Genomic DNA, 22,470 nt, shown 5'->3' on the forward strand with positions numbered 1-22,470 from the left:
CGAAATAAAATATAATGATTTCTCATACATTATTTACATTTAAAAAATGTTCAAATTAAATATGTCAGCGACATCACTTAGTTCATTGCCCAACCTATGTATTCTTTCTAACACAGAATTCGTAGCGAAGTTATTGTTATAATTATAATTATATATTTAACATACTTTATAGCTTACGATTCCATAGCAATTATATTTTACCATTTAAAATTGTTTTTTTTTTAATTATGTTTAAATTTATCGGTTGTTGACAAATCAGTGAATTTTTAAAAGTGTTCTGTGTGTTATTTTATGTCAAGATAAAAAAAACTCACGGGAATGAAACTTAACATGCTAAGATACAAAAAAAACACGGGAATGTAACAAAATATGCCAAGATAAAAAAAACCCGGGAATGCAACTAAACATGCTAAGATTAAAAGAAACACGGGAATGCAACTTGACAAGTTAAGATTTAAAAAAAAACACGGGAATGGAAGTTAACATTCTAAGATTTAAAAAACACGGGAATGCAACTCAATATGCCAAGATAAAAAAAGAGGATTGCAACATAACATGCCAAGATAAAAAAAAAACACGGGAATGCAACAAACATAACATGCCAAAATAACAAAAAACGCCGGAATGTAACATAACATGTATAATATAAAATATTATACAATGTACAATTATGTACAATATTACACAAATGTTAATTGTTATTTTTTTGGTAAACTAATGTTTAAGACAAGATTTTTTATGCATAGCACAAAGGGTAACAATTATTTTTATAAGCAATAATTATTAGCCTGAAACACTCATACACATTGAAAAATCTCCTGATAAAAGATACATGACGCCAACGGGACTTGAACCCGTGTCCTTTCGATTTCCGGTCGACAGCTCTGAATAGAAAAATTTATACAAACGTATTTACTTGGTAGGTACAGGCAATTATAAAGAGCGCACATTTGAATTAATTTGAAACTTTTTGAACTTTCGAACTGTTTTGAAATACCCGCCCACAGTCCTCTCTTACCCCACAAATGCCCAAGTTACTGGATGCGTAGGGACGTTCATCAATTCCGTCATTAGAAATTATCTAATGACTGTACGGCTTAAGATTGTTGTACACGGAAGTGGCCCTCTCTGTTGTTTTCAAAAGGAACCTTTGAAGTTTTCAAACTGCGGCAGTGGGTTTTAATCTACTAATATTCTTAATTATACAACAGATTTAGAGGAACAAGATTTGAAATTTGAATGCATTATGAAAATAATGTATGGTTTTTTATGTAAGCAATCCGTTCCGTATCCCTTTGTTCACCCGTTTCCCCTCTTTTCTTGCTGTTCTACTTTGGTTTCTTTCATCTTCTGAGATGTATTCTCCCCTCTGTTCTACGATATAATGTATGCGGAATCTGTATCCCCTCTCAAGAGGAATATTAAACACAAGGGTTGTTACAATTTCAAATCCGACTATAAAATGCAAGAATTGAAGTAACACTCGGAACTTTTTATGGGAAAAGTCTGATACAATGGTAGGTAAGTACTATAATAATATAGGTTTTATGTTGTCCCCGTAGAAGAAAATAAGCGATTGGGTACCAATGAGACAGAGCGCAGTGGTTACCACGGTGGAAGATACTCTCAGTATCGCCCTGGACCACTATTCGTTGTTTTAAATGGCTCTAGTCGTTTTCCACCCCACCTTCCTTTTCCTCATCTCCTTTTACTTAAATAGATGCCGTAGTCTCACTGGCTCTAGACAAATGAGAGTAGTTAAACGCAGTGGGGGCTCGTAACTTTTGGGTGTACTAGAATGCTAATATTACACCCTAGTACACCCAAAAGTCACGAGCCATCACTGGTTATACGATATTTACACAAAAATAAAATAGGTATATATTGTGTGGGACATTTCCATATTTTTTTAATACATTCCCTCAGGTCATATGTCGTCTTTGGGGATGCTGTGCGGAGGGTATTTTTAAGGAAATGAAGAAGAGGAGAAGTTCTGGGAAGGAAAATGGTGGGAGGGGTGGGTAGGAATATGTGGGTAAATGTGTCCAGGAGTAACGGACAAAATTATGGGTCGAGAGAGTCCGGCTGAAGAGTTCGAAAGGTCTCCCTCAACCGGTCTCTCCCGATCAGTTCCGCCACGCAGTAGGTGGAAAATGCTTCCTCCGCCAAGACCTAGACAAACTTCACCCCATGAACTGGGCACCCTTGCTAAGTCACCAAAAGGAACGAACAACTTGGGGTGACCTATGGCAGAGATGTCGGTTATCCAATAAATGGTTCCCAAATTGTAAAATATTATCTGTAATATTTCTAGTATAAAATCACTGAAAATTATAATTCAACTTTTAAAAGACAATTGAAATATTTTTTGTATATATATATATAGGTAGGTTTGTACATAGGTACCTACTAGGTACCTACATCATCGCTTGTCGGAATTATTCTTCACGCGATCAGTTCCAATTTAGAACATGACACTTAAATTCAAACAAATTTGAGTTCATCCAAAGTGAATAATTTTATGCAAGAAAACCCTTCAGAATTATTAGTACTACTGATGTAAAGTATTATTATCGTTTTGTGTGGACCAAGTCGGATTAGGCATAGTGGATTCTCCATTTATAAAACAATAAAAGCACATAGGTAGTTACAACTTTATCGCATAAAAATAAATATCGCACACTCTTTGAAAAGCCACGCAAAAAAACACGCGAAACCACATTTTTCAATTTCGGGCAAAATCCGATAATTGGAGATTGTATTTTCGCCATTTTTCCAATATCTCAGCAAAAAATGGCCATGTGCACGAGTACAACAGCGTTCCCATATCTCGCAAATTCCGCCCTCCCTCGCCGCCCATAAATACTTCAAGGGCTGATCTATGGTATGACCCCCCCGCCCCCGCCCACCCCCCTACGGGCTTTCACCCTTCTATCCGCCCATCCTACCACCCCCTGTTTCTTGGCTCCTCCGAGTGGGGATGTATTCTATACCTAGGGGTAGAATGGAGAACACACTGGCCTGAAGATTACTCGGGAGGGATGAAGCTAAGCACATGATGTACCTATGTCTGCAGCTTAGAGATTTGATATCAAACCGCCTGCTTGGTGTGAAATAATATTTAAAAACTTTTTACATATGGAGAGTGTACAAAACGGAAATGTGTTTATAATTATTGATAAGTTGGAAATTGCTTAGATTACCGTGTAAACTAGTCGTATCGCTGTGAATGTACAGGGTTTTCCAATAAGAGGTGTTATTTTGAATAGACCGCTATTTCGGTAGATGTTACTTTTACTGTAATTTTTCAACATTTGACAAGTAAAAACTCCGCCATTAAGGCCCGAACAAACCGCCGCGATCAAAGCGCGTCCGCGATCCCGTGCACGGTGGCGATCAGATGTTGTGTATGAACTTGAAGCAACGTGTTTACATCGAAGCGTTCTCAGATTGGCCGCGGCGTCCTGTGCAGCGCCTGGACGCGGCGATCGCTCGCGTCCGCGATCAGTTGCTGCTTGCAGGATCTGCACGCTGCACGCAACGTAATTATCTCTGAGTTTGTGGTATTTCTCATGATGTCGGATACAAATACAGAGAGAATGATCAACTAAATTAGTAAGCATCGTTTACTTTATGACACTTCACATCCAGAATATAAAAATAATAGAAAGAAGTATCAAGATTGGAAAGAAATATGAGAATTATTGGGATTATGTGGCAAGTTTTAGAAAAAATATATTTATTTTTATAGGACATACATTTTTATGAATTAATATTTTCACGAATTAACTTCTGTTTTCACCTAATATTTCTTTATACTTGAGTAAATATCAATATTATATCAGTGAACAAAACTACAAAAAACATTAAAAACACGCCTCTTTTAGAAATTATTTTCTCTTAAAAAATTGTATCAGTAATTTTTTCACAAAAAAGAAGTAATAATTCTTCTTCAGATTCGTCTCCAAACATGATTATGATTATTTAAATGGTTCCCGCTCCGAGCTATACCTACCACAGAACCGACACGAACGTACGAGTGCCACGGACGCCAGCTGATCGCTAGTTGATCGCTAGTTTGGTGTGAACGGTTCTGCACGCACACAGGACGCTCACCGTGCACGCCATCGCGGACGCAAAATGATCGCGGCGGTTTGGTCTTGCCTTTAATAAAAATGTATCCCATCGTATCGTATCTGCGGAGAAACAGCAAAATTCTCAACAGTTTTTAATTATCAATCTAAAAGATTAAAAAATGTTCTTTGTTTATCGTTTATCAAAATAAATATCAGAACTTTATTCGTCACCAAACTAAGCATCTAGATTATATAAAGTGTAAACGCAATTATTTTAAATCCCTCAATTACAACAAGTGAATATTTCAAAGCCATTTGCAGAATGGAAATTACAAATGTTAGCCGACGATAAATAAATAGCAGTCACTCCCTCGTAGGGGTTAAAATAAAACCTTAAATGGCATAACCAGTTCAAATCAAATAGGGGTTGAATTTAACAAAGGGGTTAGTTAATTTCATCACTTTGAATTTTTTATGTAGAGTAGCCAACAAGAGTCGCAACTGCTCTCAAACGTTTGAAGCCAGTCTGGCCTCTCCAATTGGAGTATGTGTTGAAGCTGAAAGAAGTGGTAAGGAGAAGGAAAGGGAGGAAAGTATCTGGCTATTCCAATATGGTCACAAAACATGGCTACAGCAATTCAAGCAACGCAACGTTTCACTTCTGCATGGTGATCGTTCTAAAGGACGGTATTACGTTAAATTAATTAATTGCGATACAACATTAATCAATTAAGAGGAAGCTACAAGCCAAAAATGTGTATATTCTTGGTATACCTTATATTGTAGGTAATGGGCATTAAAATCGCATGGCAAACGGAATCTAGAAACGTTCGATTTCAAGCACAAAACTGGTTTTTTATTTATTTTGTAAATAATTTTATAAGAAAGCAAAAAAGTTAATCAAGTGAAACTGTCACAGATAATCTTAGCTATAATACTGTATTTTACTATTATACTATTTACTATTGCAAAAATATATTTTTTAGTGGTTTACATTTATATTTTTTATTCAGCAATTTATTTGTATTCTACTCAAGCGAAACGATAGGAAAACCTTCAATTTTTCTAAAAAATATTTTTGGTATTCATAATGTACACCAATTCGTTATAAAGATAAATAAAAATAGTGATTTGGCATTAAGCTTCGCCTTAAAGAAAATCACTTGCGCGCGCAGGGATTTGTACCCGTTACCTCCGGATTCATAATCGAGAGAGAATCAATAATTTATGTTTGTAAAAGCTCCTACTAGGTATCTATAATATTTATATGAAGTGACAGTTTTGTTTTTAATTATTTTGTATAATTTAAATTATGTACGTACTTAGATATTTTATGTATTGCTTTTGTTATTAGTAGTTAGGTACTCATTTATTAAAAAATAATATTTTAGTACCCAATTAACATAGGTAAATTTTATAATATAATTAAGAAACCAAATTAAGTGAATTTAAGGCTCTGTGTAGTCATGTAAATATGAATGTTATTGGAAAGTGCTAATATAAAAAAATGATAATAATTAAACGAAAATATTTAATAAAACACGATACGTTTAAAATAGAGCAAAAATCCTAAGTTGCATTTAAAGTTACGCTGTTAATTTTTTCATGTGTATAACAAGTTATATGACAGATTAAAATGTGTTTTTAATAATTTTAGGAACACATTTTTGTTTTTTTTTTCTATATAGAGAATTGCATATAATTACCGTTTCGCTTCTACTTATTATCTTAAAAATAACATGTATTGTTTTAGGAACTTAAAAATTACATTTATTGGTTTAGGAACTTCAAAATAACATTTATTGTTTTAGGAACTTAAAAATAACATTTATTGATTTAAAAACTTCACAATAACATTATTGTTTTAGGAACTTCAAAATGACATTATTGTGTAAGTAACTTAAATATAACATTTATTGTTTTAGGAACTTCAAAATAACATTCATTGGTTTAGGAACTGAAAAATAACATTTATTGTTTTAGGAACTTAAAATAACATTTATTGTTTCAGGAGCTTAAATGAGTGTTTAAGAGATATATTATGTTATAAATCGGGAGAAATTCGGAATGCGGGAGGCTTAGAAAAAATCTATCGTTTATTGAATTTGGTATGAAGAATCTGTATGACTCATTGATAATTAAGAAAATACTACTAATAATAAACTTAACATGAAACAGAACAAGACAAAGATAACGGTCACAACTAGAAATCGAACCCAGGATCTTATCTTTTATCGGTACAGTCTTCTTAAACCACTCTACCATTGGGACCTTTTTATTAAACATCATATTTGTCGATCTCATATTCCAAATTCAGAATTGACAATATCATCTTGCAAAAAATTTTTCCAATATTTTTGGCATGCATCTTTTCAAATGGAAAAAAGTTTCTAATGAAATAGATAGTGTTTCGGATAAATATATCCAATTTTTATTTTTATGGGATACAATAACTTTTTAAAAGTCTAAATGAATATTCATGAACAATTTTTTTTAACATACTAAACCACTTGATACACCTTCAAAATAAGTTTTTTAATGTATTTTCTGAATTAGATATATCTTTTTATTATTTAACTGTTACCAAACAATTTTGCTTGTTTAATCACCGATTAAAATCACCCTTTAAATTTAAACTGTCAACAATCAAATGAAAGAGGGAATTCAATAAAAATATTTACACTATCCGCTGACAAATAGCATTAGCACAACACATAGCACCTGTCGGAGAATGCAGTCCTTCCCCAGCCTTTATACTTAGCCCCGCCGAGCCCTGGGGCCCTAGGGAACCCCCTAAATAATCCCAAATGACTGCCAATTATAAATATAAACATTTGGTGATTAAATTATTATTCAAACCCACCCCTAGGCTTAGGAATCATTGTCACACTTGCGCAGTATGCTCCCCTATTTAAGAGAAATGGCTGCGCGGCCCTGTTCACATAAAATTTCATTTTACATTTGAGGCCAAAATATCCAACCAAACTGATCGATTTTTTTATGAAAAGGTACATTAATATCTAGTACGGATATCAGCTATTTTATTAATGTGTGTTTTTAATTATAGGCTATTAAATTAACCGATTTTAGCAAACTTGGCAATTATTTGTGAATTAATCTTTCTATTTTTGATACTGACATTTCGTGGTGGTATTCCATTAGATTGATACATTTAAACATTTTTTATCATACAGGTTTCAGCTTATTATCTACCAGTCTGAATATGGTTACAATAAACAGAAACCAGTAACGGTAAACAAAATAAAATAAGTGAAAAAAGTTTAAAATTTTTTCAATATATTCATTATTTAAAAATTAAAAAATCCCCAACCGCTGTAAAGATGCATTTCAAAAAAGGATTTGTTGTTCTCGTTGTTATAAGTGAACTTTATTGGTCTAGAAACTCTAAACTCTAGAACATACAAATGTTTATTTTTTATGATTAAGTGTCCTTTGTACTTAGCATTTTGTGGAATAAAATAATTCTACCACGCGTTTTTAAAGAGTACACATACAATTGTTCGAAAAAAAACGTCTTGTGCAATTTATGCTTCAAAATACAATATCGTATCGGTGATCTAATCAAATATTGTGTTTAATGCCTTTCTTGAAAAGATTGATTTTTAACTATTGACAGGTCACGATGCCAAACAAAAGTGTCTGTAACCAAGTGGGTCTTCCGACGATCCCATGCATTTTTCTGTCTTATGGGCTTTTAAACTATATAAATCTCATTTATTAATGGTAACTTATGTATTTGCGCAAGAATACTTAAAATACCAAAATGATATGTGAAGTATTTAAGCTAATATAAGGAGGATAGTAATTTTGGGTACTACCTACTCCCCCATTTGGCTGCGGGATAGTTAATTTGAACAAAACTATTTATTTATATTCCGTATATTCGGACGCAAAAAACAAAATGTGTTTTGTCGTAAAATAATTAATTTAGCATTATTTTACCTTAACTTCCCATGCACGTAACAAAAGAAACACAATTACAGGTTCTGACTTGAAATAATATTGAATATATTTTTAAAATTGGTTACTTGAGAAGAAACATATTTTTATGTTTTAGTTAGCACGTCACTGCTATCGAATTAAACATATTCATATTTATTATTGTCAGATCTAATTTGGCTAACCAGATCCCCCCAACTCCAGTGGGTGAGGGGAGGGAGCAGGAGGGGACTAGCACAATATCCTGGGGGGGTATAATGCACCCCGACAGTATTTAGCGCCACTAGCCTGGGGTGTTAATCACTCCACCACATATCATTGTCGAGGCGTTTGGCATCCCGAGGGTAGGAGTGTGCGTCGATGGTTTCGTTATTGTTATTATATTTTTAGGCATATTATTTTTTTTTGTTTCAGAATTACATTTTGTCTCGTGTCGGTTTGTGAAAGTTAGAAATTCTAAATTCATCAAGTTCGGAAGTGCACTTTGGAAAATATTGGCATTTAACCCCTTAGCCTCTGATATTTTATAATGCCAATTAAATGTCAATATCATCAATGCCAATATTTTGTCTCGTGTCGGCTGTGAAAGTTAGAAATTCTAAATTTCGGAAGTGCACTTTGGAAAATATTGGCATTTATAGCCTTTGATATTTTGCGATGTATAAGCAAACAGTGAAAATCCTGATTGCGCTGGAAATATTTTCGCATTACATTTGTTTTTGAACTAATTTCAAAATAAAATAGTTTTGGAAAGAAGGACTCTTTCAGATTTTGGTAAAAATCGAAATTTTCAAATTAAAAACCGGTCGGTGGCCGAGTTGACATCGCGTTTGGGTCCCACCCAGGCGTAGTGTGTTCAATTCTCGGCTGGCTAAGTCCTCCATCACAACACAAGCAATATTTTCAGCTTACTATGGTGGTAGTAGGAGATTTTCAAATATTGTCAGGTTATTAGTAACCTGGGAATGTTTGACTTTCTTTTAAAAAAAAAAATAATAATAACAACAAAAAATATTAAAATTTTGAACGCAAACGTAGATAAACTTTTTAAAGTCCCTTACCGAGAATTTATATCGCGTAAACTGTAATTACGGTTTGTGTTAGAAAAAATTATCACTATGCAATACTAAAATATGAAAGTATAATTACAGTTTATACCATATAAATTGTGGAGGAAAGTTCAATATTCAGTGAAACCAAAATATTTTTTTTTGTGTTTTTAAGTTTTAAAAGCATTTTCAATGTTCAAAGCAGTTAATAGAGAGTTCAATCCTTAGTCAGACAAAACAAAATAAGAATTATAAAAAAAAGTGCATTGAAAATAACTTTTATAATACCTTTGTCTTATTAAATATGTTTCGTGTAAACTGTAATTACCAGAAATTCACATTTTTTTCGTTTTATACAAAAATGTTTATTAAAAAATTTGCACAATTGTTTTTGAAATCAGCGCAGTGGTCCAAATAGAAACTATAACTAAATAAATACACCTTGCGCATTCAGCATTCAACTCTCCTAGTAGGGGATCTCTCTCTCCCCTTTTGGACTAATTTGCACCAATTTCACGACATATGTGACAAGCCTCTCCGCGCACCGCCGGGTTAGGCAGATAAATAAATATCACCAATTATTACAGCCATGGTCCCGCGCTGTGGGGAGCATTTTGGCAAAACAAGTTTATTTTTATGGTTTATTAGGCTTTGGCAATTTGGTAGAGTGATCAGATGTCTAAAAACACAATAAATGTGTGTTGGAATAAGGATTTATGGAAATTTACCATATGCACTGAGAAAAACGAGCATTGCTAATTTATTGAGAATCTCTTCAAATTATTAGTAACCAGGTTAAAATCGGGATTGCAGGCCTTCAGGCCGTTTCCTGATAAATACGCGTTCAAACACGAGCACAGAGAAAACTTACTGATAAAAAATTAAATTCTCTTCAAATTATTCGTATTCTTGTGAAGAATGGCATTGAAGACCATTAAGGCGATGCACTACGTCGTGTAATACCTATTTTAAATTGAACCGCTATCAATAACTACCCTTACTTAGATGGCGATAAGGTTTAAATTTCCGCTTAACACCATCCGCCTGTTTTGATTTATGCAAGAAAAAAACATGTCCAAAAAGTGCCTTTTATTTTATTTTGTGGATGTTCAGGCATAAATTTTTTTTTTTTTCGATCATTTTATAAATAACTTAATTTGCCACATTATACAATAAAATCATAACCGAAAATGGGTTCGTAAGTAGGAGATTTTGAACTTTAAAGCAGTTTTCATAGGCCTTTTTATAATTTTTTTCTGGGCTTATAAAAAGACTTATCTTAAAAATACTCGATCATTTTAAAGGCCAAGATGTATTCTACTCGCAGTATTTAATTAAAGCATCTGAAACATTTCCAGGCGACCAAGTTTTCAAACCAAAAACACATGATTTTGCATTACTACGTATGGCATCGCCTTAAGAATATTTGGACGTCGAGCGAATATATTCGTTTCGTATAATTTTTTATTGATATTTCAAAGCTCTTCAGCTCATGATGGAAATGACGCTGTAAGCTGAAAATAGATGCGTTAACATAAAAAACTTTTAGTTAATTCAGAAAACAGATTTCTGCCTTATTAATATCATCTTCAAATCATTTCGCGACATCCGAATGCAAAGTCAATAGTTATAACCACGCCACGAAGACCGAGGAAAATCACCCCTAACGCGCCGAGCGCACAAAACAGGTTGCATGGCTTTACTTTAATTGATTGGGGTGTAAAAGTGCAAACCTCCCCTCCTATATTTAGTACTGTACTGCGAGGGATGGTGCCCCCATCCCCCAATCCGCATCCCCAGTATCTAACACTTAGCGCTAATTATTTATAAGTATGTTCGGTGATAAAGCAGGCAAAAGTATGAAGGGCTGTTGATTTCTTATGTTTTATCAATTTGTATCTATTATTATAAGTGTTATAAGAAAACATACATATAGTATCTAATATTATACGCTTTATTCTATAAATGTAATAAATTATGTAAATTTAGGAAGTAAACTCAATTTACCTAAATTATAAGAGAGGCGAAATATATTAGATCTTCTTTGATTTACTTACTGATTCGTAACTGCTATGGACTTTTAAAATGTTTTACTAACTGGCTCTTTACTGCCGTGGACTTTTAAAATGTTTTACTAACTGGCTCTTAACTGCTGCGGAATTTTAAAATGGTTTAGAAACTGGCTCTTAACTGCTGCGGAATTTTAAAATGGTTTAGAAACTGGCTCTTAACTGCTGCGGAATTTTAAAATGGTTTAGAAACTGGCTCTTAACTGCTGCGGAATTTTAAAATGGTTTAGAAACTGGCTCTTAACTGCTGCGGAATTTTAAAATGGTTTAGAAACTGGCTCTTAACTGCTGCGGAATTTTAAAATGGTTTAGAAACTGGCTCTTAACTGCTGCGGAATTTTAAAATGGTTTAGAAACTGGCTCTTGACTGCTGCGGAATTTTAAAATGGTTTAGAAACTGGCTCTTAACTGCTGCGGACTTTTAAAATACAAAAAAAATGTTAAATAAAAATGTCGGTTTTAATTGAAAAAACAAATATTTACCGTTGACTTCCAGAAAATCTGTGAAAATTAGATGACGTCAGAACTCACTAACAGATAAAACAGATTTCCGCTTCAAGCCGATCGTCCCCCTCTTACACCAGGGCGATTCTGAGAGTATCTCATTATGTATTATTTTTAATTAGTAAATTGTGAAAAAACACAAATTAATCAAATAAAATTTACTTATGCATCCCGGGATTTGAACGTAGAATACTAGTCGAGAGTTTTACCCCTCTACCATGGAGGCTGTCATATTCTTGCTCTTATCCGCAATGATCTCTGCTTTCATCCGAACTTTAGTGACATTCTCCCAATGTTGACACTTGGTCCCCCCATTGGGGGTGCTTGTACAATGTACATCTACAGGATTAAAGTGCAGCACTTTTGTATTGCAAATTGCCGGCAAACAAGTCGAGACGCCTGTTGGTGTAAATCATTAGATAGAAGGTCCGTAGGCCACAGCATTCAAGGTCGTTCGATCAAATCACCGATTGTACAAATAGAGATTAGGTGCTACCCTAACTTAACTAAACTAGATGGTCAGCACGTATAATATAGACTAGGGGGTGAGGAGAGAGAATGGAATGCTGCACTTGCTTCATTCATATTATTTATGCATATTCTCATAGAGCTATTATTTTCGTAATATTTAATTAATATTGAAGACAATTTTAACGAATATTTAAAACTGAAAAATCAGTCACATCTAGGACTTAAACCCAGGACCAAATTGAATCTAAATAAAGATCAAAAAGCCAATATAAATGAAGGGAATGTTGGTAGTTCTTCGAAGTATGATACAGTTAAATATGACCGAAGGCGATAGGGTCCCATTAGCTCAGTTGAAAGAGGGGTGTCCCAGAGATGTGAACGCATCTTTTTCTGTACTCATTACTCATTAAGTTATTAAAAAAAGTATTTATTTGAAGACTAGCTGTCCCCGGCGTTGCCCGGGTTCTACAAAGAGTTTTTCGAAATCAGCTGTATACAGTATTTTTACTATTATTTTGAACAACATTATCAAGAAGTATAAAAATTCTGCTTCATCGGAAAAGGGGGTGGGGAGTGATTTTTCTAAATCTCATCTACACAGTCACCTTCCTCTTATATTGAAGGTCAAGTGTGCAAAATTTCATCAATCTCTAAAGAAAACTGTAGATTTTTAAAAACAAAAAACAAAGCCACGTCCAAGACACTTTTTATACACTGTGTCCGGAACTCGTAGTAAAAACAGAATCTACATTTAATTTGTATGATTTAAGATTTTCACGGCCAAAAGTATTTTTTTTATTTGTTTTTGGGGTGTTATGCCGTGTTGCGCTAACTCCTTCTAACTCCTTGGCTCAAGAAGGAGTTAGCGCAACACGGCATAACACCCCAAAAACAAATAACAAAAATTAAATTTGTAGTTGATTTTGACACTTTTTTGTTTTAGCTTTCGTTTTCGAATAAATTGAGTACGAAATTGGAATATTTATGACAAAATTCAAAAAAATTCGGTCGCTAGGAGATTAATATCAACTGTTTATTGTCTTTTAAAATCTTTCGAAACATGTACCCGTCTTAGAGAGTTTCTCGATTATACTGCACATTTCTGGACACCGTGTATTACGCGTTAGGTAAAAATGGTAGTCAAAAAGTGACGCCAAAATTAAAAAAAAAAAAAACTGAAAGAGCTTGCAATGTTTCCAATCCGAAATACGATCCTTTGAAGTTACAATCGAAAACAACATCTATTAGACAATCCCGTCGGGTTTTTTCTACAGAACTAAGCTCAGGAACGACCTGGGAACTGGAATCAATGACATCACTAATTAAAGTAAATATTTTAATTTAATTTACTATATTTAAATGTAAAGGTATTCAAGTCTATAAATACCTGTTGGATCGGAGAGCCAATGGCAGCTCATGTCTACAGAGGGTAGTAGTGGTGGTAGTCGCGTGGACAGAAGGGCAATAGACATATCCGGGAGGAAACAAGCAAACAAACAATCAATAAGTGGTTTTTCGTATAACATTATAAACCAACAACCCTACTAATAAACAAAACACTACCCAACCGTTAAGGCGATGCACCACGTCGTGTAATATTTTAAATTGAGCCGCTATCAATAACAACCCTTACGTAGATGGCGATTCCGCCAAAATCCGCCAGTTTTGATTTATGCAAGAAAAAAAACATGGCCAAAAAGTGCCTTTTATTTTATTTTGTGGATGTTCAGGAATAAATATTTTTTTTTTTCGATCATTTTATAAATAACTTAATTTGCCACATTATACAATAAAATCATAACCGAAAATGGGTTCGTAGGTAGGAGATTTTGAACTTTAAAGCAGTTTTCATAGGCCTTTCCATTATTTTTTCTGGGCTTATTGTTTTGAAGAATTGTTCAAATTCTCCGAAACAACTCATCCTTAGTCACTAGTTTGAAGTCAGTGGTTATAAGCCCCTAGATATAAGTCTTTGATGCAAGTCAGTATATACATCTTACCCTTCACACCACCGATTTTTTTTAAAGTTCATGACTATAGGAGGTATTACACACATTTATGATAAGGTTTTTGCTAGGTTAAGACAGGACAATACCCTAAAATAATGTCGGAATCTTAACGACGTAAGAGAAGAAGCCGTGCACAAAAATATGCGACGCGCGGATCTATTGAATTGGACAGACCTATGGTCGAATTTGCTTTAGCAAATCTCTAAAAGTGGGAATTTTAACGACATAAGTGAAGAAGAAGTGTTAAAAAATATTTGGGCTACGGTCGAATTTGCCCTAGTAGGCCTAGAAAATAATATATAGTATTTTTATAGTTTCTATATTATTTTATGTTATTGTTACAGGTTTTACTAATATTGTTTCATATTTAGATTATCATAAGTTTAACGTTATGTTATGTTATGCTTTAAAAACTTTGTGTATAATTTTCGATAGCTCACGACGCTATCTAGTGGGAAATTTAGCACTAACAAAGCCTTTCCTACAAAAATAAAGTTGGTTGTTTACAGGTGAAAAAATATAATAAGCAGTAATTGTTGATTAGAGTACTAGTACACATTGAATTATTTGGCGTGTTGGAAATAATTACGTAGCTCAGTGGTCAAAAACCCCATGATCGGATATCAGAAGGTGCGGGTTCAATTCCCGTCGGCCGCATTTATTTTTACTCGAAAAATATTTTCAACATTTCATTTGTGTTATTCATAAGAAACCTTGTCTTATAAACATTAGTTTATCATAAAAAAGGTATATTCTGTTCTTAACATACATGTAAAAGCCCGGCTGGGTGTAAAACCAAATAATAACAAACTTAAAATTATCTTTCCGTGGTGTTTATTTTAATTATTTCTGATGAACATATTACTAATATCTCAGATGTTTTAGACGAATCCCGCGGGAAGTTACTAATACTTCGAATAAAAAAATAAAATCTAGTGCTTACCATCAATTTTATATCTGAAAAACGTTTTATAAAATTTTTGTTTTACATACTTATTTTGTATGGTACTGTTTTTATTATTATTTTCGAGGATTGTGATTATCGCTAATTTTAAATGGAATATTGGTTTGATGATTCTGTGGCTCTCCAATCCGCAGAATCCAAGGTTGCGTGATTACTCTCGGTGTGTAATAATGAGAATACGGATGTTTCCAATTTAGTTTTTATTTTAACAAAACTCACATTCAATAAGTTTATGAACAAAACAGATCGCGTACGTTAGAGGAGATTTAGGGCTAAACCGGCGGCTAGACCACAGGAGAGAGAATGAAATATTTGCTGCGCGAGGTATCGCGCGCAGGTTCACAGTGATACAAGTCTCACATGAATGTGGGTAAAAGTAATGTTGTTATCATTTTCGGGAGATGCAAACTCCCTATAGTTTACCCTACAGTATTAAATATAAATAACATTCATCCGTAAATCCTTGAGTCTAAAAAATATATAAATATTATTGTTATATAAATAACGTCGAGCAACCCTCCGTTATTGGAGTCTTGTTTAGCATTAATATATGTGAGAGGTCCGGCGCAATTATTGGACAATACGTGTAAGAGTAATTTATGCCTGCTAGATGAGGTATGTATATAATATGTGGTCCGGCGTTCTTGAGAACATTTATAATGGTATATAAGAGTAGGGTGTACCTGAGAGGTCCGGCAGGCGGTGGTAGAACAGCCCCGCCCTGGCCAACCACTGCATCTGCGCGTGGTGCACGGGGTGCTGCGCGTGCGGGGGCGGGTAGGACTGCATAGGCGGTGGGGGCGCGTAAGGCAGCATCAGGGGGCCCCGCGTCAGGAGGCCTGGCCGCGGGATAAGGCCTACGATAAACAAAGGGTTGATTATTAACGACATTCAGTTTATGATGTACCAATATCTGAAAGACTATTTAAAGTTCGACTGGTCAGTTGCGGGACTCTAACTAACCAATATTGACATGATTATTTATTTAAATACAGCCAATGAACATTCGCTTATCTTGTACCTTTTATATTTAATAAGATGCCATTGCATGTAAAAACCGAATCAACTTGCAACACTGAACTCAAAAAAGATTTTTGTATTGGTTGTATGCATCTAATTGTATATGCCTATGAGGGTGTTTAAGTGTATTGTGTGTTACATTGATTGTATGCATGCTGATTGTATAAATATGAATATGAGTGTGTTTAAGTATGTTGTGTGTTGCATTGATTGTGTGCATGTAATTGTATAAATATGAATATGAGTGTGTTTAAGTATGTTGTGTGTTAGATTGATTGTATGCATGTTAATTTTATAAATATGCCTATGAGTGTGTTTAAATATGTAGTGTGTTGCATTGATTATATGTATGTAATTGTATAAATACTCATATAAGTGTATTTATGTGTGTTGCGTGTTACATTGATTGTATGCATGTTAATTGTATAAATATGCCTATGAATGTGTTCAAGTATGTTGTGTGTTATATTGATTGTATGCATGTTAATTGTATAAATATGCCTATGAGTGTGTTTAAATATGTAGTGTGTTGCATTGATTATATGTATGTAATATATTGTAGTCACATGAAATATTATTCTTCTTTCTCTATTTTCTATATTGTGGCTTCTATTTTAATGTGTACTTTATTTATATAATTAATATAGTGAGAATGCCCTGCTGACAAACTGCTCTGGCAGTTTAGCGGGTTCTTGCACAATGAGGAATACAATATTTTATAACGTTCACAGCATCCCCAAAGATGATGTAGGCCCTGAAGGCAATTATTTTAAAAATGATAATTTGTAAAATTTATAAAAAAAAATTATTGCAATATTGAGTTTTTGCGTCCATCACCTAAAGCCTTATTTAGGCAAAACTGACACAATTTTTACTATATTTTCCATTAAATTATTGTTTTAAAAATTATGATATTACTTGATGTTTTTATCTTACTTTTTACTGAAGACCAATTAAAATATTTATCATTGTAATTGTCTTCAACATAATATCAAAAAATTGTTAATTTGGTGCAATGACAACAGACATTACTTAAATATCTGAAAATTTTAAATAGTCAGATTTTTTAGAAAAAAAAATCCAGTGATCTTTAATTACAACATTTATAACAATACTCTTGAGACATTAACACAAATTAAAGACTTAGGCATCACTTTTCCATCAAATCTTTATGATTTCTTTTGTTAACCACATAACAGAAATCTCTGACAAGTGCTTACAAATGTTGGGGATTTACAACTAGGTTAACTAGAAATTTCACAATATTAAGTGTATTAAAAGGTTATATTTTTCCTTTGTTAGAAGTCAACTTGATTATAATTCTCCCCTCTGGAACTCATATTACATATACAAGCTATTTATAGAATGCAAAATAAATTCCTACATATTCTAAGTTTTGAAATGGGTATTCCAGCAATTTTGGTGAACTACAACACTCTTTTAAATTAAACGACTATGCATAAATTGTCTGACAGAAGGATTATTACTGACTTAGTATTTCTATATAAAATTCTAAGTGCTGAATTTGATTTGATCCAGAATTGCTTACATTGATAAGCTTTCGGATTCTACTACGTAATACTAGAAGTCGGGATTTATTTCAATGCAGAAATTCTGATACTAACTACCATATGTATTCCTCATTGCCCAGAATACTTATAGAGTGAAATAATTATACCAAGTCAGTGGACATCTTTATTTTTGCATTTAACAAACACAAAAAAAATATTACTGATGCAGTTTAGTTATGTATAATAAATAAATACTGTAAATATAATTTTTACTATTCATATGTTAAAGTCTATAAAAAGGGCAATAATAAAGTAATAAACATTACAAAAAACCCATTAAGAAAGAAATTGCAAATACTAATTCATCAATCATCAATAGGATGTTATATAGGTACCTATTATGAAAAGTTTGATTAATTAAGATTGATGAAGTTGATTGTGTTCTTTAGTCCATATTGTTCTACATAATCAGGTTATTTGTTTTGTCTATAATTAGTTTCAAATTCAAATCGGTGTAATTAATTATATGCTCTCAAATGTTGACATAATATCCCATGTATTGATATGTATTTAAATTACGTATGTGGTGGGTTTTTAATCGTTTTTAAAGTAAAATGGCGTGACTTTGATCACATAATAACTTTTTTATAAAATCATTTTTGTGGGAAAACCTTATGTTCGTGTTTAAACTATCGAAACACACATGCAAAAGACTGCAAGCCTTTAACGCATGAATTGACAGATCTCCTAACAAATTATCAGTAAAACACGAATGCGTACGAGGATGTCGGAACACATGTTCGTAAAAATACAAATATTTTCTTATTTATTATATAATAACAGGATAATATTTTCGCATCATTATATAATCGCAGTTGCATTAACACGTCTTCCGATATATTATGAAACAATTAATAGTTTGTTAGAAAATGGAATGCTATCATGTTTTTAACAGGATTTTCATAAATAAGCTATACTCATTTTACTCCACGCACCAATCCCCAAAAAATTATGAAAAAAATGCGTGTTCAAATATACATTTATATACTTTACAATTTATTGTCATTAATTGATAATTTTATAACACGTGCTTACATTTTTCTCTGTCCAAATATCTAAATAACATTTTTACTCTTCAACCATCAAGGTCTAGTTATATGTTTGAATATAACTAGAAACCAACTAATTTGATAGTTTTCGAAGTGTCTTTGGTCATAGAGCAGGCCCGGTGCTAGTAAAAACCTCAAGGGCACTGTCTTAGGTATTATCAGCGCCTTGGCTTCTTGGCAAATCGGCGCCCGGAGCGGGTTGCTCCAATTGCACCTGCCCAGGGTCAACCCTGATTGGTCAATTAGCCGAAAATGAATCATTTAAAAAACGGGTAATTTCAGAATGGCACAAGGAGCAAAATGAGTACGGTTTTTTTATCAGTATACTGTTTAAAATGTAGCTACATGACCATTTCCTAGTAAATATCAACAATATCACTCAGAATATATCTAAACACGTGTTCACGCAGTACCTCATAAAATATTATATTCGTCCTATAGTGAAGCACAAATATAATATGCTGATAACAATTTCTTTCTTTACTGATAAGTTTGTTATGAAATTTGTCAAATCATTCGTTATAGGCCTCTAGTCCTGTTTTTAACAGGAGAACGAATAATTTGACCGGTTTATTTGTAAATAACAGTATTTCAAATCAGCAAGTTTTTTCCGTGTAGCGAGAATAATGCAGGTGATGATCAAAGTCGCCCCCCGATTCGAAATTCACCCCATATTACGGTTCCTATTATCTAAATAATAATTGTTTCTTGTAGAATTGAAATTTCATTGATTTTCAAGTAATTTGTAGTCAGGAAAAAATCAACACAGCTACTAAGCTGGTACCTGCTTTTAATGTTCGGACAAAGACTAAACTGCTACGATTGTGCCGAAACCGGTTAGCGGGTTTAAATAAAATATGGCGATACGTCCTTTCATAAACGAATTAAAATGGACAATTGGACAGACAAGAATATTATATCGCATTCGATACAAAATGAATAAAGACAGTGGAAAGATCTCAAAAATACTAATTTCGGTTGTGTGTCTGTTTGTAACTCTAGATCTCGGAATGAATTTAACTGTCATTTTATAAATTGGAATTAATTTTAATAAAGCGATAAATAGATTGTAGTGGTACGCCACTACTTCATTCGAACGCAATTCTAGAAGTCTCGATTTTTCAAAACAAGCTTCTTGGATGATCTTTTATTTATTTGTTTGGAAAATTCTACATAGCAACCAAATTGTTCCAGAAGCTTCTTCACCTTTTAAAAGCGACAGCGTGAAGAAAGCAGTCAGTCATCAATCCGCCATCAGTTAACAAGGTGCTCTACGAGTGATAATCCACGCACCTTATTTGCGCGAAGGACATTCTTCCCGGCTCTCATCATGGACTCCATCGGGACATCATCATAGCGCTTTGGCTCAGATCGCCGTTCCTGGCCAACGCTACGTGGATTACAGCGCCCTGGTTCCAGCGTCTCTGACCAGCGCTTCATCCACTCACCATGACCACCACGAGGACACGCAGCATCCTCACTGGTCTGCTCAACTCCCGCTCAACCGCCTAAAAGGTCCACCGCACCTTCGGCATTCTCGTCAGCACTGGAGTACTGATTGCCAAGATCGCCAGTGCCTGACATACAACGAGTCCGGTCACCAGCGTCCGGCGTCGACTCACAGACCCACGCTTGACCTGCCATCACAGCCAGCATCCGGAGAATACTACATCAGTCCTACGCCCATTCTCATCACGGCCCTGACTCACAAAATAAACACTCTGACCTTCATAACATCTTTCATTCCGTGCCTCCTCACCAGATCACCAAAAGATGAAAAAAATTCCTACTCATTACGTAATATTTTTTTACCAAATTTATTTTGTATAAATTTATTTAGTACTTAAATCTATAGTAAAATAATTTTTTTCCAGAAAATTTGAGTTGTTTTTCTTAGTTTAAATTTCTTAGGCTTAATCTTGAAAAGTCAGCGCTAATAACGAATAATTAAAGAAGATATATTAATGATAAGCTCACCTGTTCGTTGGTCGGCGTATTCCGAGTTGTCCATTTCCATCCCCGGTGAAATAGGTGGACTATAACTTCCAGTAGATCTGTGGTCATCGGAGTTGTCTCCCGGAGAGACGCTCCTGTGAGAGCTTGGACTCCTGGCTCCAGAATGCACTGACTCTCTCTCATATCTGTCTATCGTATTGGAAGCTATCTGTCTCTCGAAGTTATCTTGTTCAAAATCCAACCTATCCATATCCACATCAGAATTATTATTCCTGTAATTTTGCTGGGCTGGATCTTTTAGTAACAAATTATTTTGCTGACTCTGTTGCATGACGAAATTGTGCTCTTGAGTGGGGTATTCTTGCTGACCTGGTTGAAAGTGTGGCATGCTGTTGAGTTGCTGATGATGGTGGATTATAGCAAGGTATTTTTGTTGCGACATTTTTTCTTGTAGAGTTTGCTGGGATTGTTGCATAAGGGTGTTGTTAAAATGAGTTGCGGCATCAACTGGGGCGTTGTTTTTAGCTAGAAGAGCGTCAATACAAAAGGATTTCTTAGAATTATTGCTGGAGTGTTGTTGTCTGTTGTTTATAATGGTATTTTCTTGAGGTTCTTGTAGTATTTTCGGGCTACCCGAAGGTCCAGTTTCGGGTCTACTCTTAAAACAATCTCCATACGGCACTAGTTTAGATAGATCTCCTGTTCTATTCATTATTTTTTCTACTAAGTTTTCATTGTTTAACATCATTCTATTTTCGTCTTCATCTTTCCCCGTAAGTCTTTTTGCTTGTAGATTATCACTTCTTTTAATGTACATGTTGTCAGTTTTATTATTCACAAAGTCATTTTGAACTGGGATGTCGATTGCGGACATTGTCTCGAATTCACTACTTTTATAAAACAAAACTTTTTATTTCGCTGTTTAGTTTATTTTGGTTTTTGTTTTAACACAGTGGTATGATATAACTGAAAATAAAGAAATAATAAATTAAAGGTGGGAAGCGATGGTTTTTTAGATGCTCTGCTTTTGTAAGGAGTGTAAGGAAGGATTGTTTCACAAATTATTTTAAAATTCAATTCAAATGTAACATTGCCTTCCAATGACCATTCAGCGCCATTTTGTTTTTTAACAGTTCAAAAATGCTTGTTAAATGCTGATTCCAAGTCCGTTTCAGCTTTTGAACAAATTGTGGTCAGCAAAAAAGGACAATTATCATGTTGCTAAGCTTGTCAGCGTATTACAATTTGATAGAAAGCTGAAATTCACATAGAACGGCGTTTAACGGGGCTTTTCAAATGTCAAAATAGACAATGAATAGCCATTTGGCGAACTGTACAAATATACAGTATGAAAAAGCCTATTCATTTTATCTTCCGACTCTTTTTAATCTTAAAAGAGTTAACAAATTATTATAAGCATTAATTACTCGCCTGAAATATCCATACAAATTGAAAATATCTCCCGATTAAAAATAAATGCCGCCGACGGGAATTGAACCCGCACCTTCTAATGTCCGGTCAGACGCTCTGGACCACTGAGCCACGTCGGCTTATTTCCAACACGCCAAATAATTCAATATGTACTTGTACTTCAACTTACTAGTACTCAAAACTACATCTATTCCTAATATTTATAATTTCCCACATTACTAATGGTCGTGTTTTAGATTTTGTGCTGCTGAGAAACAACTATTTACTCTACATTAAGGGTTGATCATCAGTTGTATAGGGTTTGTTTATTTTACATGTTTATTAGTAAGGCCTTAAATCTT

At 33.9% G+C, this 22,470-nt stretch overlaps 1 protein-coding gene across 1 annotated transcript in view; it reads right to left on the reverse strand.

Annotated features, from left to right (window-relative positions):
• exex (motor neuron and pancreas homeobox extra-extra) overlaps nt 1–21,572 on the reverse strand; it is a 62,538-nt gene extending 40,966 nt beyond the window's left edge. The window contains exons 1-3 of the mRNA XM_089648349.1: nt 21,207–21,572; nt 20,720–21,158; nt 15,786–15,959 (exon numbers count right to left, since the gene is read on the reverse strand). Coding sequence (XP_089504475.1) covers nt 15,786–15,959; nt 20,720–21,158; nt 21,207–21,572 — 979 coding nt within the window. The remainder of the gene's footprint in view (nt 1–15,785; nt 15,960–20,719; nt 21,159–21,206) is intronic.
• Between the last annotated feature and the right edge of the window lie 898 nt (nt 21,573–22,470).

This window comes from Hesperophylax consimilis, chromosome 27 (assembly GCF_061612785.1).
Source record: "Hesperophylax consimilis isolate HC1 chromosome 27, BYU_Hcon_1.0, whole genome shotgun sequence".
Taxonomy (NCBI): Eukaryota; Metazoa; Arthropoda; class Insecta; order Trichoptera; family Limnephilidae; genus Hesperophylax; species Hesperophylax consimilis.